This window comes from Phragmites australis, chromosome 3 (assembly GCF_958298935.1).
Source record: "Phragmites australis chromosome 3, lpPhrAust1.1, whole genome shotgun sequence".
In the NCBI taxonomy this organism is placed as follows: Eukaryota; Viridiplantae; Streptophyta; class Magnoliopsida; order Poales; family Poaceae; genus Phragmites; species Phragmites australis.
In genome coordinates this window covers 49161393-49178749 of record NC_084923.1, presented here as the reverse complement: position 1 = coordinate 49178749, position 17357 = coordinate 49161393, and the positions used below count along the sequence as shown (strand labels likewise).

General features: G+C 36.4%; 1 protein-coding gene and 1 long non-coding RNA gene across 2 annotated transcripts; both read left to right on the top strand.

Moving 5' to 3' along the window:
• The first annotated feature begins 1003 nt into the window (after positions 1–1003).
• LOC133913706 (uncharacterized) lies at positions 1004–2431 on the top strand. The gene is made up of 3 exons (XR_009909080.1): positions 1004–1290; positions 1558–1629; positions 1756–2431. It is a non-coding gene; the product is annotated as an uncharacterized LOC133913706 (long non-coding RNA).
• A 10616-nt stretch (positions 2432–13047) lies between these two features.
• LOC133911295 (probable glycerol-3-phosphate acyltransferase 3) lies at positions 13048–16426 on the top strand. The gene is made up of 2 exons (XM_062353491.1): positions 13048–13814; positions 15315–16426. Exons 1-2 carry the CDS (start codon positions 13101–13103, stop codon positions 16215–16217), a joined length of 1617 nt encoding a protein of 538 aa, XP_062209475.1. The 5' UTR covers positions 13048–13100; the 3' UTR covers positions 16218–16426.
• Positions 16427–17357: the final 931 nt, after the last annotated feature.

Sequence of the window (17357 nt, the reverse complement as noted above, 5' to 3'; positions counted from 1 at the left end):
TTTTTTAAAGATGATTACAATGTGCAGCATGTAATCTATTTTCCAGTTCTGCCATCCTGATTACAATTGTAATGGTTGTGCAATTTTTTCCCCTATATTTTTAAAATTACATATGCTGATATGTGCATAGCTATAGCACAATTTGCTTCATAGATATTATTTGTGCTAATACAACTCCTGTAATCAATTATGGTGCTCCTTTTTAAAGATAATAAATGTGCTGATCACCCTCCATTGCTAAAGTAGAACGTGCTTAACAGAAACTATCTCTGCAGATTCAACAATTTGTTCACTATTGTACATAGCTAAACCATAATATGTTGCTTTATATGTTATATCTGTATAAAAAAAACTATTTGCTCCAGCCTAATCTATATATATATGTCAACCAAAGCTTCATTTTTTGAGTAATACAGTGAATTATTTAGAAATCCAATACAATGCTGTCTATTAGCTCGATTAGTGGCATGTAGATCAACAAAAGCTCCATGTTCAATGTATTGTTGCAATGGGGATTACGATCAAAACCATAATGTGTTGCTTTATATGTTAAGTCTGTATAAAAAAACTGTTTGCTGCAGCCTCATCTATATATATATATGTTATGTGTGTTTGGAATTTACGGTTTACCTTACTTTTTTTTAAAGATGATTACAATGTGCAGCATGTAATGTATTTTCCAGATCTGCCATCCTGATTACAATTGTAATGGTTGTGTAATTTTTTTTTGCCTTATATTTTTAAAATTACATATGCTGATCTGTGCATAGCTAAAGCAGAATTTGCTTCACAGATATTATTTGTGCTAATACAACTCCTGTAATCAATTATGGTGCTCCTTTTTAAAGATAATAAATGTGCTGATCACTCTCCATTACTAAACTAGAACGTACTTAACATAAACTATTTCTACTAATCCAACAATTTATTCACTATTGTGCATAGCTAAACCATAATGTGTTGCTTTATATGTTATGTCTGTATAAAAAAAAGGAAAAAAAAACCCTGTTTGCTCCAGCCTCATTTATATATGTGTTATGTGTGTTTGGAATTTGCATAATACAATTTGCGGTTTACCTTAATAGTTGATAGATACCATGGACTTCTATCTATATATCACATATCCTAATATATGCATGATTGTTCCAATAAGTTCGAAATAATAGCTGGCTACTGTTCTATGCTATTTAGTTATATACATGTCATCAAGTCACAGATCTCGCACGCGGCGACGCGTGCAAAGCAACTCTCTTTCACCTCCAATGAATGTGCCAGCTATCAATTATCCAGGTACGATCTGGTTACTAAGCTTTGATATATGACTTACAAAATCACTCTGCAGTATATATATCAAACGAACTTTTTACATGATTCTTATTCTCAAGCATAAACCAATCATATATTTTCTCTAGGACTTAATATCTGCGATCCACTAATGCCTCTTATCCTATGATTTCTTCTACTAAGCTCCAACATATACCTTAGAAAGTAACTCTTAATTGTTCAAAAAAAAAACTATACTCACAGAGGTTCTCAGCTTTTTCTTATATGGAACAGAATCCCCTGGAATGCCTGTTTCAATTTCATACCTACAGCCAGACTGCCAGAAGCTACAAACCACAATAGCAAGTAAGTACTGCACATAGAAAAAAAATCTATCAAAAAATAATTAAAAAAAAGTAGATCTAGATGTGAAACTATAGATACATACAATGCTTCTTACAATTTCATTGGAAATCATTATGAATAATGCAGGGAACCATTTTTGTCCCATTGTACCACCGCATATCGCTACACAGAATCGCAAGAAAAGAAAACGTTTGAACTATTTCAAAGCTCTGGCACAACAAGGTTTATATTTTCTTCCCCTTTTAGTAACACAAGTATTTAACAAAAGAAATATGCTAATGGTACCAACACTGCATGTATTAACTCAAATGATACTCATGTTTGCAGCTTCAAAAAGTGACTTGCCGCTCTATTCATTACAAGATATGTTTGAATCAGTGAAAGAATATACAAATTTCCTCAAAGGTATGTCCCCTCTACCTATGCGCTCGATTAATATAATACAGCATGTAATCTTTTGCCACAAGGTATTATACCATGTTTAAACTAAAAGAACTTTTTTTGTTGCATATATTTAGAGACATATAAAAATCGATCTTATTATGGTGCGTCGGATTATATCTGTGATAAATGTGATGCTATCTTTTGGTACCAAGAGCGTATCGAAAAAAGCAGCTCACATGCCCAAAAAAGAATTATATATAATTTGTGTTGCCATGGTGGAAAAATCTCATTGCCATGCTTTAGACCTAGACCAGAACCACTTAATGAACTTATTCGGTTTGATGGGGGCCCACAAAGCAATAAATTTATGCGTCATATAAGACAATACAACTCTATATTTGCTTTTACCTCTATGGGAGTTCATGGCCCATATGTCTTTCGTATCAATGGTGTTGTCCATCATCGTATTGGATCTTTATTGCCTAAAGAGGGCGAGCCTCCTCAATATGCTCAACTTTATATCTATGATACTGAGAATGAAATAACCAATAGACTAAATATATTTGGTAATGATGGAGCATCGAGAGATTTAGATCCAGCTATTGTAGCAAATATCATAAAGATGCTAGATGCATATAATCCTTTAGTAAAAGAATTCAGAATGGCAAGAGATCGTTTATTATCACCAACTGCTGCAGAGATCTCAATTAGATTAATCGGGAATTATACAACTCATGCGGACAGATATGGTTTACCTGCTGCTTCTGAATTAGCTGCTTTGGTCATTGGCGATGCTTCTATTGGTGCAACTGAATTTGATATCATTGTTGAATGTCATAGTGGTGAATTCAAACAGATACATCCTATACATCCAGCATTGATGGCATTACAATATCCTCTTCTGTTTCCATATGGTGAGCCAAGTTACCATTTGGGTATCAAATATAAACAGATTGACGATCAGCCTTTAACTGGTAGACAAGAGATCATAATGCTTGAATATTTTACCTATTATGGTCATTACCGAAAATATGTCCCAAATCCTTATACTTGATGTGGTCGATTATCCGATCAAGCTTCCGTAAATGCATACTCTTGCGTGGAAAGCGAACGCTTGACATATCATTTTTTCCACCAAGCTGAATTAAGATCTGAAACATATCAAGGAATTACTGAAGCAATTAACAAAGGTGCATCAAGAGGTAAAGCTGTCGGAATAAAACGTACATTACCCTCCAGTTTTATTGGCTCTAAAAGATATCTGATACAAAATTACCATGATTGCATGGCTATATGTCGTGTCTGTGGAGCTCCACAGCTCTTTATAACACAAACTTGCAACAGCAACTGGCTTGAGATAATAGAAGGAATCAAGTATGAATCAGGTCAAAAACCACATGACCGTAATGATATTATTGTTCGAGTGTTCCACCTCAAGTTACATGAGCTATTAAATAATCTCAAAGATGGGAGTACATTTTGATCTGCTCTAGCTGGTAATACTACTCTCAATTCATTTTTGCCTTCTACTATTTAATTACATTCTTGCATTTATTTTAGAAAAGATCATCATATTTGAATATTTTCAATATATAACAGTCCTGATATTTATATTCTTTTCTTTAATTATGCTAGCTTTAATGAATAACAAATTTATTTTCCCTCTACAGTTGTTCATACAAATGAATTTCAAAAACGTGGGCTACCACACTCTCATATCTTAACATGATTAACACATGATAAATTCGAATATTTACCATCCTCTATTGACCATCATGTTTGCGCTGAAATTCCTAACAAAGAAATAGATCCTTTGGGTTATTATTTGGTTGAGGAATTTATGATTCATGGCCCATGTGGGAAACACAACCCAAATGCTCCATGCATGAAAAATGGTGTATGCAGTAAGAGGTTTCCAAAACAGTATCGTGAAGAAACAGTCATTGATCAAGATGGCTTTGTAATCTACCGACGTCGCGATGACGGTAGAACAGTTACAAGGATCGGAATTCAATTGGACAACCGTTGGGTTGTGCCATATAATATGATTCTCTTAAAAAAATATCAAGCTCACATCAATGTTGAAGTCTGCAACAGAACTAATTTAATTAAATATTTATTCAAATATGTGATGAAAGGTCCTGATTATGCACGGGTTTCTTTAATCAACTCATTATCCAATGATTCTTCACATGGAGATACAGATCAACCAGATAATAACGATGGAGTAGATGAAATAACTGAGTACATAAAATCTCGCTATCTATCTACTTGCGAGTCATTTTGGAGGCTCTTTGGGTTTGAAATACACGGTAGAACACCTGCTGTTGAGCGGCTCCATGTTCATTTACCAGGTATGAATATCATTACATGTCATGAAGCTCAAAATCTCCAAGCCATAGTAAATAACCCTGATTACCAAGTGACCATGCTTACACAATGGTTCGTCACTAACCAACAAAACATGGAAGCAAGAGATCTAACATATTGTGAATTCCCTACAAAATGGACATGGCACTCTGATAAAAAAATATGGGCCAAAAGATGTGTAAAAACACCCAAGATAGACCGACTACGGTTTATACACCCTAGAACCGGAGAAGTATTTTACTTACGTGTGTTGCTTATGGTAGTTCGAGGTGCGACATGTTATGAAGATATTCGAACATATGAAAATATCACATATCCAACATTCCGTGAAGCATGTAAAGCTCAAGGTTTAATTGGAGATGATAACAAATGGTTTATTTTATTCGAAGAAGCCATTGTTTGGGCAACATCATCTCAATTGAGGCATCTATTCATGACAATTGTTACCTATTGTGGTGTTACTGATATACAATTACTATTTGACAAATATTGGAAATATATGGCTGATGATATTCTCTATAAACTCCGTAAGACATTGCAGAACAGCTCATATAATATTCCTACTGAACATCTTATGGCATTGCTCATGCAAGAACTAGATTCGATGTTTGCAAAAAATGGACTATCTTTAGGTGCTTATAATCTTTCTCCATCAATCAGTTCCTCTACCATCACTACAAATAGATTAATCATAGAGGAATTATCTTATGATAGAAATACATTGCAAGAACAAGCAAACAAGATGTATCAAACTCTTAACAGCGAACAACGTACAATATATGATTCAATCATGATGAATATTCAAAATAATACAAATTTTCTTTACTTTGTGTCAGGTATATTTGTGCCTTATATTCAATGCATGAAGATCTACACATTTCTAAATATATTATAGATACTAATGGATTTATTTTCTTTTCCCAGGATTTGGAGGAACCGGTAAAACATTTTTATGGAACAGCATAATCTATAAACTACGCTCACAAACAAAAATTATCTTACCTGTAGCTACAAGTGCAGTTGCTGCTTTGTTACTTGCTGGAGGTAGAACAGCACATTCAAGATTTCAGATTCCGATAGATATCAATGAATCAAGCACCTGCAATATACGGCGAGGTACAAATCTATCCGAACTACTAAACAAGACTTCTTTAATACTCTGGGATGAAGCACCAATGACTCATAGATTCTGTTTTGAGGCATTAGATCGAAGTCTAAGAGATATCCTTTCACTTGAAAATCCTGATAATAAAAACAAACCTTTTGGTGGAATGAACATTCTTTTAGGGGGAGATTTTAGACAAGTATTACCAGTAGTCAACACTGCGACATCTGCTGAAGCCATTGATGCATCTTTAGTCAGTTCTCAATTATGGCGACATTTCAAAGTTTTTAGCCTTACAACGAATATGAGATTAGAGAATCCAAATTTGGATTCTATTGAGAAAGAAAAATTGTCAGCTTTTGCAGAATGGCTTCTAAATGTTGGTGATGGGAAAATTCCAGGGCAAATAGATTCTGAAAGTGAAGATGAGAAATGGATACTGTTGCCTATTGATATTCTATTACAACCTACTAGCAATAACCAATGCTATCTACGATGAATTCAGTAGTAACTTCAATTCTATTGAATATCTTAGCAAAAGAGCATTGGTATCTCCTTTGAATTCAACAGTTGATGAAATCAATGAATTTATGCTCCATAGAGTTCCAGGAGATTGCAGATATTATTTCAGCTATGATAGTATCTTAAATTCTATTGAACAACCCGATGATTTCTCAATATTATATCCACCTGAGTTTTTAAACTCTATATCACTCAATAATTTTCCTCAACATGCATTGGCTCTCAAAATATGTGTTCCTGTAATGCTTCTAAGAAATATTGACCAATCAATAGGTCTATGCAATGAAACCAGGCTAATTGTTACAAGATTAGAGCAACACTTGATAGAGGCTAAAATTATTACAGGTTCCCATATTGGTCTCCATGTATGCATACCACGCATTGTGCTACATGGAAACAACTCTAAGTGGGCTTTCACTCTAACACGACGTCAATTCCCTTTAAGACTTTCTTACGGACTTACTATTAACAAATGCTAAGGACAAACACTTGATAGAGTTGGAGTTTACTTGAAATGCCCTGTATTTACACATGGGCAACTTTATGTTGCCGTATCAAGAGTAACATCAAAACAAGGTCTCAAAATACTTATTGAGAATGAGGATGGTACTACTGGAATGATTACAAAGAATGTAGTATATCAAAAAATTCTGCTACGGTTATGAATTATGCAGAAAAAAAACTTCAATCCTGCACTTTTGTTTCTTGCATGATATTTCATGGCTTCCAGTCAATTAATAATTTGCAAAAGAGTGCAGCTATGTCATTCTACCAATTCTGAAATAAATAAAAGAAAGTACATATTTTGGATTCTACTCTATTAGAACTCATATATTTCAAGCTATACACATATAGCTGTTCCTCCCAAGATAATATCACAGCAAGAACAACGCCCTATAGATTCCAGTGAATGAATATTTTGCAAAAGAGTATGCAGCTATGTCCTTTATGGCTTCCAATGAATTGATATATTGCAAAAGAACATACAAGTATCCCATTTCAGCAGTTCTAAACTAAATACAAGAGGACATCATCTATGATCAATAGCAGCTGTTATCAGGGATGTCTATATTTAATTTAACCAAACATAATCATCCCAAGATTAACAAAAATGCAAGGACCTGTCAAAAAAAAAAGAGGAAGGCACCAGATAGTTACCTGGCAACTATTTCTTATGTCAGTTTTATGGGGTGTTTGATCCTGTGCAATGCAGACTATCTTACTGAGTTCGATCAAACTAAAAGGAAGAGCATATCTGTTGTTTAATGGCTCATATATCTTAACTTATATTTGATGTATATGTATTTCTAACACTACTTGCAGCTGTGCACCAATGGGCATCCATATATACAGATATCTTATCATTATTTAATCATATGCTCCAAGTATCTTATTTCAGCTCAATCTTATGGGGTGTTTGATCCTGTGCAATGCAGACTATATTACTGAGTTTGATCAAACTAAAAGGAGGAACATATCTGTTGTTTAATGGCTCATATATCTCAACTTATATTTGATGTATATGTATTTCTAACAGTACTTACAGCTGTGCACCAGTGGACATCAATATATTCAGATATCCTATCATTATTCATATGCTCCAAGTATCTTTTTTCAGCTCAACGTTATGGGGTGTTTGGTCCTGTGCAGTGCAGACTATGTTACTGAGTTCGATCAAACTAAAAGGAGGAGCATATCTGTTGTTTAATGGCTCATATATCTCGACTTAATTTGATGTATACATATTTCTAACACTACTTGCAGCTGTGCACCAGTGGACATCATATATATAAATATACATATATATATATACATATATATATATATATATACATATATATATATATATACATATATATATATATATACATATATATATATATATACATATATATATATACATATATATATATATATATATATATATATATATATATATATATATATATCCTTTTTCCTCCACAACATGTTAATTGTTATGAAGATAATATCTTGCTATGCTGTTTATCTATATGATTTTCCATTGTTCCATCATGCATATTTTACATGACTGCTTCAATACCTCCTGACTTTAAACAAGTACGTTCCAAAACACCTTGCAGTTTGCTTCCAAATGAAATATTATAGCTTCTTTTGTCTTATAGCTGTAGCTCACAAATTTAAAACCATGAACATATAGCTATTCTTCAGAATATAATATAGCAAAACAATACTGATTGATTTGTACCCTTATGCAAACACTTTTGAGAATATAAATGTACAGACCCATTGAATATATACCTTATGTATATCTATATCTGTATATATATATATATATAGTTATTTCTTTTAATTGTGTCCCAGTGGAAATCAACATTACTTTAAATTCAAGTTCTTTTTTGTTCATGTCAGTTTGCTAGATTACTATACACATAACAGCTATTTAGTACTACGTACATATATATTTAGCACTATGTGTGTGTGTATATATATATGTGTATGTATACCCTTTAAAACATATCTAAAATACGTTCACTAAGTAATTCTGGAACACATGATTTTTATTGTTTCAGATGACGATAACTCCTTTGAAAAATATCAATGCATCATCATTTCGAGCAAAAATATGTGCAAGAGTTACAAGACTATCTGAATTTAGACTTGATAATAATCCAGATAAAATACAGAGACTTGACTTTATTCTACTAGATGAAGAGGTACCGCTTTTGTTACTACCTTTTTTATTTACATGCAAGTCTAAACACATAACTAACTCTATTGTATACACAGGGGAAAGCTATTGAAGCTCAAGTGCGTGAGCGTCAAGTTGATCGATATAAACCACTAATTAGAGAAGAGGAAGTATACTTCATTCAATGCTTCCAAATATTTCCAGCCAAAACGACTTATCGAGCAGTTGATCATATGTTCTTAATCAGATTCACAAATTACACTGAAGTCCACAGAACATCGACAATCTCTCCAATGTTTCCAAAGATTGCTTACTCCTTAGTTTCCTTTGACATATTGAAGACAAGAATAGATAACATCAATGATATGTCAGGTACTCTACAAATCACCCATTATATAAAAATGCAGATACTACCATTTTACAATATCATCATTACTTACAGTTCATGAATACAAGCAATCTAACAATATGTATGGTTCCTAAGATGTCATAGGTAGACTAACAACAGTAGGCCATACTACAACAGCCTACGTTAAAGGAGTACAAAAACCAAATCGAAAACTTTATTTGACAGATGGCAGGTATGCATAAGTATAATTCTTTGTGACATAAAATTAAAAAAATAATTACAACACCTAATAAATTTAATACTGTCTCCAATATCAAATTGTGCATCAATTATGCAGGGAAAGTATTGAAGCTATGCTTTGGGGTCGACAAGCTACAGATTTTCCCGCCGAACAAATTATAGAAGAGAGCAAAAGAACACCAATAATTATTCTATTGCTTGGTGTGACTTGCAAATCACGTGAAGGTAAAATCGTTTAGCTTTCTATATGTATAAAAATACATAGAATCAAGTAATACACTAAGCATTGTTTGAAATTTACAATACTTCTATTATATAGGCCAACTAAAACTCCAAGGGAGCACCACATGCCAATGGCATATTAATCCCATTATACCTGAAGCAATTGCACTTCAAAATAGGTAATTGCTTACTTACTTTACATAACAAATTATACTATTCAATATTTCTTTCGCTGATTCTTAATTCCTATAAAAAAAACTTAAAGTATTATATGTACACAGATTCAAAGCATTTCCATATGAAGTGTCGTGGCTAAATACACCAAATACGAGTACCCAAACCATATCAACATCCATTAATGATCTTGCAAACATCATCAACCCACACAAGATATATGTAAGCTAATTCACTATTTTTCTCAACTTTCCATCAATTTAATATCTATGTTTATACTAGATATTAATAATCACAAGTATTTACATACATGTACTCTGTAGGGTAATACATACCAAGTTGATGTTGTGATAAAAACACTGAAATCTAATCAACCATGGTGGTACCTTGGCTGTACTTCATGTCACAAACGAGTGCTCCAAGAAGGTGATGGCTATAGATGTCCAAAATGTGCTGCAACTACCGCTGAACCAATGTAAGCATACAAATCATCCTATACAAAATAGTAAGTTCAATAATGTTACTAAGCTAACAAATGACTTATTTTTTTATTAGGTATCGTATCACATTAGTAGCAATTGATCCAGCTAATCTCAATGAGGAAGACCCAAAAAGCATTGAAATTGTTTTCTTTGGTACCACTGGAGAAGAACTCACAGGTGTTCCAGCTTTAACACTTGCAGCGTCTTCGACAATAAATCCAACAGAAATACCTCTAGAAATTACACGATTATATGGACATAAGTACACTTTAAAGATTAATGTCTCCTTTTCATCCATGCAACAAAGAGACATATCATTTCAAGTTAGGTCCATAATAAATGCATATGGTCCAGTTGTTCCTGCCCTATCTACAACAAGCAAAACGCCAGGTACATGCTAAAACATAAATACTTTATACAAACTTTCGCCTATTGCACAAACTTGCATCTCCAACTTGCATGTTCCAAAACATAGCTTACCAACATAGAAAAAGTTTCAATGTTTAGCTTAATTGCATAGCTCTGTTAGTGACCAAAATCTTTATAGTTCCTTTAAATAAACCCTCACAGCTATTACTCCTGTAACCTTACAAACCATGACAAAAAAAAAAGGAACAATGTTAACATTTTTTAACCAATAATTTTAGACCTTTCTGCCTAAGGATCTGTCCGTTATTGTTACAGCCAAAGCTTCATTTTTTTGAGTGGTATAGTGAATACTTTAAAAATCCAATATAATGATATCTAATAGCTTTAATAGTAGCATGTAGATCTACAAAAGCTCTAAGTTCAATGAATACTTGCAATAGTTAGAACTACATGTAGGCTATTTTCTTTTCTGCTATCTTGATTACAGTTAATTTTAAGTCTTTTTGTCTAAAAATCTGTTCATTATTCCTCTAACCAATGATTCATTTTGAGTGTATTCTTACATGTTCAATGTATCCTTGCAGCGGTTACAACTATGGATTATTGCTCTAACCAAAGGTTCATTTTTTTTAATGATATAGTGAATACTTTATAAATCCAATGCAATGATGTCTGTTAGCTTGAACAGTGGCATGTAGATCAGTGAAAGCTCCATATTCAATGTATTGTTGCAATGGTTAACACTACATGTAGATCAACACAATGATGTCTGTTAGCTTGAATAGTAGAATGTAGATCTATAAAAGCTCCAAGTACAATGTATGCTTGCAATGCTTAGAACTACATGTAGGTTATTTTCTTTTCTGCTACTTAATTACAGTTAATTTTAAGTCTTTCTGTCTAAAATGTTGTTCATTATTCCTGCAATCAACGCTTCATTTTGAGTGTATTCTTACATGTTCAATGTATCCTTGCAATGGTTAGAATTGTGCATTATTGCTTTAACCAAAGGTTCACTTCTTTGAATCATATAGTGAATACTTTAAAAATCAAATACAATGATGCCTGTTAGCTTGAATAATGCCATGTAAATCAACAAAATCTCTATATTCAATGTATTGTTGCACTGGTTAAAACTGCATCTAGATTATAATTTACCTCTGAACTCTAATAATTTAGTACTCTTTCATTTTTCCAATGTATAAGGAATACTTTACTATTACTTACTTTACATTTATTGCTTTAATTCCTATAACTGCTGTCCCTATTTATTCATCTTGGTCATTCAGATTTTACAACCTATTTACAACAAGAAGCAATAATTGATAATACAATGTTTCATATATCAGTTACATTTTCTTTTCCTTTATTCCACATGAATATATATACTTTACTATATTTTTTTTTAAAAACCACTTTATACCTACATACTGACTAACATACTTTCTATTACACAGGAACTACTTCGGCTCACACACACAGCTCAATATCAATTGATATTCCGCAGGTACAAAAATTTTCTGCTTCCATATTATAATAGATGTTCATAGGATACATATCATACATTGTACAAATAATTACAGGAACAACACAAAAAAGAAACAAAAAGTCTATTAACTGTAGCTGAAACAACACCAGCAAACCATATCCTTATACCAATATCATTACCAAACTGGACGGAAAACAGAAACATGATGAACCATAAATTCTTTCTACTATACAGACTTTAGCTACAGATGTGAAAGAATCATCTAAACGGCACCTCACTGAAGAAGACCAAGATTTATCTGATCCAAAAAATATAACCAGGTTAGAATTGTTTCTCACTACATTTCTCTGCTCAGTATGTCTATTTCATATAAAAAAGGTTGAATCATTTTATTTACTCAAGTTCAATATACTTTGTAGTAAAAGACATGCTGCAAGGAAGCTGCACTTCAAAGACTAAATTATCACCAACTGAACTTCTAATGCGGTAAGTCCTCCACCAATGAACATATACATGCATCTTCTTTTCAGGTTCATCCAAAAACACAAAAAAGAAGAAAAAAAACTGACTATTATCCTCTTTCATTTTCTTCCAGATCTCAAGCGTTGTTACTATGTATAGGTGTCTATGTATCTTTAACCTCTCAATGTGTAAATATAGTACTCCACTGTACAAATAACAGAACTGGAGACTAATTCCTATGTATAACTTACCATATACAACTACTATGTATTTATATTTCTAAACTATATCTTTTCCTATATCATATCTCTAAAACATAAATTCACTACGGACGCAGCAACGCGCGCCGCTCTGACTAGTATCTTATCATAACAGCCGGATCGATCCTTATCGTATAGAGTACTCTGACATAAGCTAAATGTCGTTCCTACTGTAGCCATACATAATGGTCATGTAACACACGTTTATTGTAGGTTTTGATAGCAACAAGCTCGCGTATCAAATTTTAACAGTGCATGACACTAGATGTATATAAGCACTACAAGTGGCATTTCTTCCATTGCTCCCTCGTAGTTCGTCGAAGCACAACACCTGCCACTGCTGATTTGATTTTCGCGCTCTAGCAGCCAGCCATGTCCAAGGTCTTCACCATGTCCCTCTCCCTGCTTAACAGGATCCTCGTCAGGAGGCTCAACTCCCTCATCGTCCGCGCACAGCCGCCGCCACCGGCGAGGCCACACGGGCTCGCGGCGACGCTGGACGCGCTCCCGGCGGGCGGCTTTGCCGTGTGCAAGGTGGAGGGCGGCCTGCTCATGTCGTCCTCCACCTTCCCTTACTTCATGCTCGTGGCCCTGGAAGCAGGAGGCCTCCTCAGGGCGCTCCTTCTGCTGCTGCTCTACCCTGTACTACGCCTGCTTAGCCACGATCGAGCCGTCAAGGTCATGGCCATGGTTAGCTTCTTCGGTCTCCGGAAGGACGTCGCGTTCCGTGCGGGCAGGGTGGTGCTGCCCAAGCTGCTCCTGGAGGACGTGAGCGCCGAGGTGTTCGACGCGGCGGTGGTGTCGCGCCGGCGGTGCGTGTGCGTGAGCGCCATGCCGAGGGCGATGGTGGAACCATTCTTGAAAGAGTACCTCGGCATCGACGCCGTCATAGTGCCGGAGATGAGGGAGTTCAGGGGGCAACGGGGGTACTACCTGGGCGTCATGGAGGAGGAAGGCGAGGTGTTGCAAAGGCTGGACGTGGAGGAGGTGATCGCCAGAGAGATCAAGGGTGGTGGTAGTTGTGACGTCGTTGGCATTGGTGGCCTCTGGTCCGCGTTTGACCAGCTCTTCCAAAAGCATTGCAAGGTTAGTCCTGGCTTATTCCAAAATAGATGATGCCCGATAATAAATGCGATCACCTTCTTCTTAAGATTTAATTTGATCACTCATTAGTATTCACCAAATTATTCAGGTTTGACATATGGAAATGATACAAATAGATATTTTGTTTACGCAAGGATACAAATATATCTACAATCAAATTACTTCTCATTTTCATGGTTTCATTAATATATATTTATAAGATGTAATGGTCAAAAATTTAAATGTCGGTTAGATTTGTCACTATCACAACGTTACTCCCTCTGTCATAAATAAGTGTTGTTTTGGATATAGACACGATCCTCAAGATATAACTTTGACTACTCATTTTTGAAGTAATACATTTAGGAAATATAGCAAAATTATATTATTATGAAAGTACTTTTCGAGATAAATCTACTCATATTATTTTCAAATATCCAAACTCAACATATAAAATATAATTTGTAACCAAAGTTTCAAATATTTGATTGCACGCAACCTAAACGACACTTATTTATAAGTAGAAACAGTATGTCACACCGACGAGAAAATATTCTAAAGAGATAGACATGAATCCAAATATGATATATAGAACTATAGAATTATAGTGGTAGTAACAGTGATATGTACATATCGCATTGATGGATCCAAGACCACCAATAGGAGGGGGTCTTGTCTTCTTTTTTTTTCTTTTCTTCTTTTTCAGAACAAAAAATTGAAGTGGACTTACCAGGTGTGCCCAGGGTAAAAGGCTTGAGCCCCTCCGTCCCACTGTGGATCCGCCCCTGTGCATATAGTTATTAATTTTCCAGTTAATCTATATTAGGTGTCTAGCTCGTCTACTTTCTAATTGCTCATCACAGATTGTGTTGCACAGTTGACAGTTTGGTGACTTGGTGTTATTTATTATTACTGTTTTGAGCATGCAGTCGGCCTCATCTTTGAAGCCTCGAAAGAATGAGAGTAAAATTAGGGCAAACACTCGAACATGCTTGAATGCTCTGTGTGACTGCTCGTCTTGACGTCTTGAACGAAATGAGAGTAAATTAGGTGAAACAATCGAACATGAAATTTTCTTGGTTAAGAAGGCAGTACTATATATATGCATGCCTAACTATTAGGCAGAAGCTAGGTAGTAGCACAATTTTAAACTTTGACCTGAATTAAGTGCAAGAGGAAAAAGTATGCTAAACCCTCATAAATATCTTGGGAGAATTCGGCAAAATGAACAAAATCTACAAACTGTGCAAGTGCTTGCTTTTTGGACCGTAGAATCAAATTCTTATCTGGCATTTTTGCAAGTGTTTGACTGCGGCTACCCGTTATTGATGCATGAAAAATACAGCTATATATACACTTATGTGAACCTATATAAAGTATCTTGGTCGTCTATTACACTCATCTTATATTTATGTATATATTGATTTTCTTATATATCTTATGATTTTTATCTATATTTAATCTCAACTTAAATAAAGTATGCGCATCACGCATTGAATGCAGGAGGTGTACAGGACGACCGAGTCCGCGTGGAAGCAATGGCACCCGCTCCCGCGCCGGCGCTACCCGAAGCCCCTCATCTTCCACGACGGTCGCATCGCCTTCCGGCCGACGCCTGCCGCGACGCTCGCCATGTTCATGTGGTTGCCCTTGGGCGCGGCTCTCGCCGTCGCTCGCACCGCCGCCTTCCTGCTGCTCCCGTTCTCCCTCTCCGTGCCCCTCCTCGCCGCCCTCGGCATGCACAGCCGCCTCATCGCCAACCCCTCCTCGGCGACCACTGACCTCTTCGCCTGCAACCATCGGTCCCTGCTCGACCCGCTCTACGTCGCCGCCACCGCCGGCCGCGCGGACCTCGCCGCCGCAACGTACAGCATCAGCTGCCTGTCGGAGAATCTGTCTCCCATCCCAACCTTCCGCCTGACCCGAGACCGCGCGGCGGACCGTGCGGCCATGCAGTCGAGGCTGTCGCGCCCCGGCGGCGGCGGAAGCGGGCTGGTCGTCTGCCCCGAGGGCACCACCTGCCGCGAGCCGTTCCTGCTGCGGTTCAGCCCGCTGTTCGCCGAGCTCGGCCGCCACGTGGCGCCCGTGGCGCTGCACTCGGCGGTGGGCATGTTCCACGGCACGACGGCGGGGGGCTGGAAGGCGCTGGACCCCCTGTTCTTGCTCATGAACCCCGTGCCGGCCTACATCGTGCAGTTCCTGGACCCCGTCGAGTGCGCCGGTGCCGGTGACTGCCCGGAGGCGGCGCGCGCCGTGGCGAATGAGGTTCAGCGGCGGATCGCCGAGGCACTGGGGCACACGTGCACGGGGCTGACGAGGAGGGACAAGTACCTCATGCTCGCCGGCAACGAAGGGCTCGTCGGCGTCAATCACGGCGCCAAGAAGAACACTACTTGTCTTAGCTAGTTGTAACTGCAAGTTTACCGAAGGATACAAAATATATATTATAGGCTCTTTGTGTTGTTCTGTGTAATTTAGTTTGTTATTTAAATTAGATATACGATTTAGTAAATATTTAAGGTGTGCAAAAAATCGCACGCATGTAATTGTAAACTGTAACAGATGTGCTTTTGACTTTATAAGATGTGAGTTCGATCACGTGGTTATATATACATTCAGCAAAAAAAAAAAATGACAAAATTTGTCTGCATTTTCATTTTTGAGCTGAGAATAAGCTTTTCTGTTTTTTTCTTAGATCAATACGCTTATCTTTTAGTGAAAAATGAACACGCGAGAAATGGATTTGGATCGTTTGGCGCTCCTGTGCCCGAAATTGTGCGCCTATGCACTCCATGTGAGACGAAGATTTGATTCAACTTCTAGATACATAATGTGTCACTGCTACAAAAATTATTTTTAGAGGCGGGTGATAACTCGTTTTTACAGGCGTCTAGTGCATCCGTCTATGATCGAAGGCCTGTAGAAATAAATGATTTTTACAGGCGTAAAAGTATCCGCTTGTGGAAATCTATTATCACAGGCGGTTCACTTAAGTGGACCGCCTGTGAAAATTGGTTTCCACAGGTGGTTCCTTAAGCGGATCGCCTCTGAAAATTGATTTCCCAAAAAAAGCAAAAAAATATTTTTTTTGAACCCAAAAAAACCAAAAAAATATTTTTTGGACCGACCAAGAACCCCACGCGGTCGCGACGTCACAATTCACAAGTCACGTGTTTTTTCGCGCGAAATACTCGCGCTACGTGATTTTTGGCACTCGAACTCGAAACCTGTTGGGTCGCGCGATCCCTCCCCACCATCACACCAGAGAACGACAACTGAACATTGAGCGTATGTATATTCTTTTGATATCTGCAATCCAAAATTTTAAATGATTATTTGGGCATCTAAATGATCTCACATGTGATAGCTTATCTTCAAAAATTCATAACTTTTTCATACTAGCTCGGATGAGGATAAAGTTTATATGAAAATTGTAGCCCTCGACGAGGTCTACAACTTTGTAGTTGAAAAGTTTTTCATTTGAGATCATTTAGATGCCAAATAACTATTTAAAACTTTAATAAATGACTTCAAATAAAAAAAACT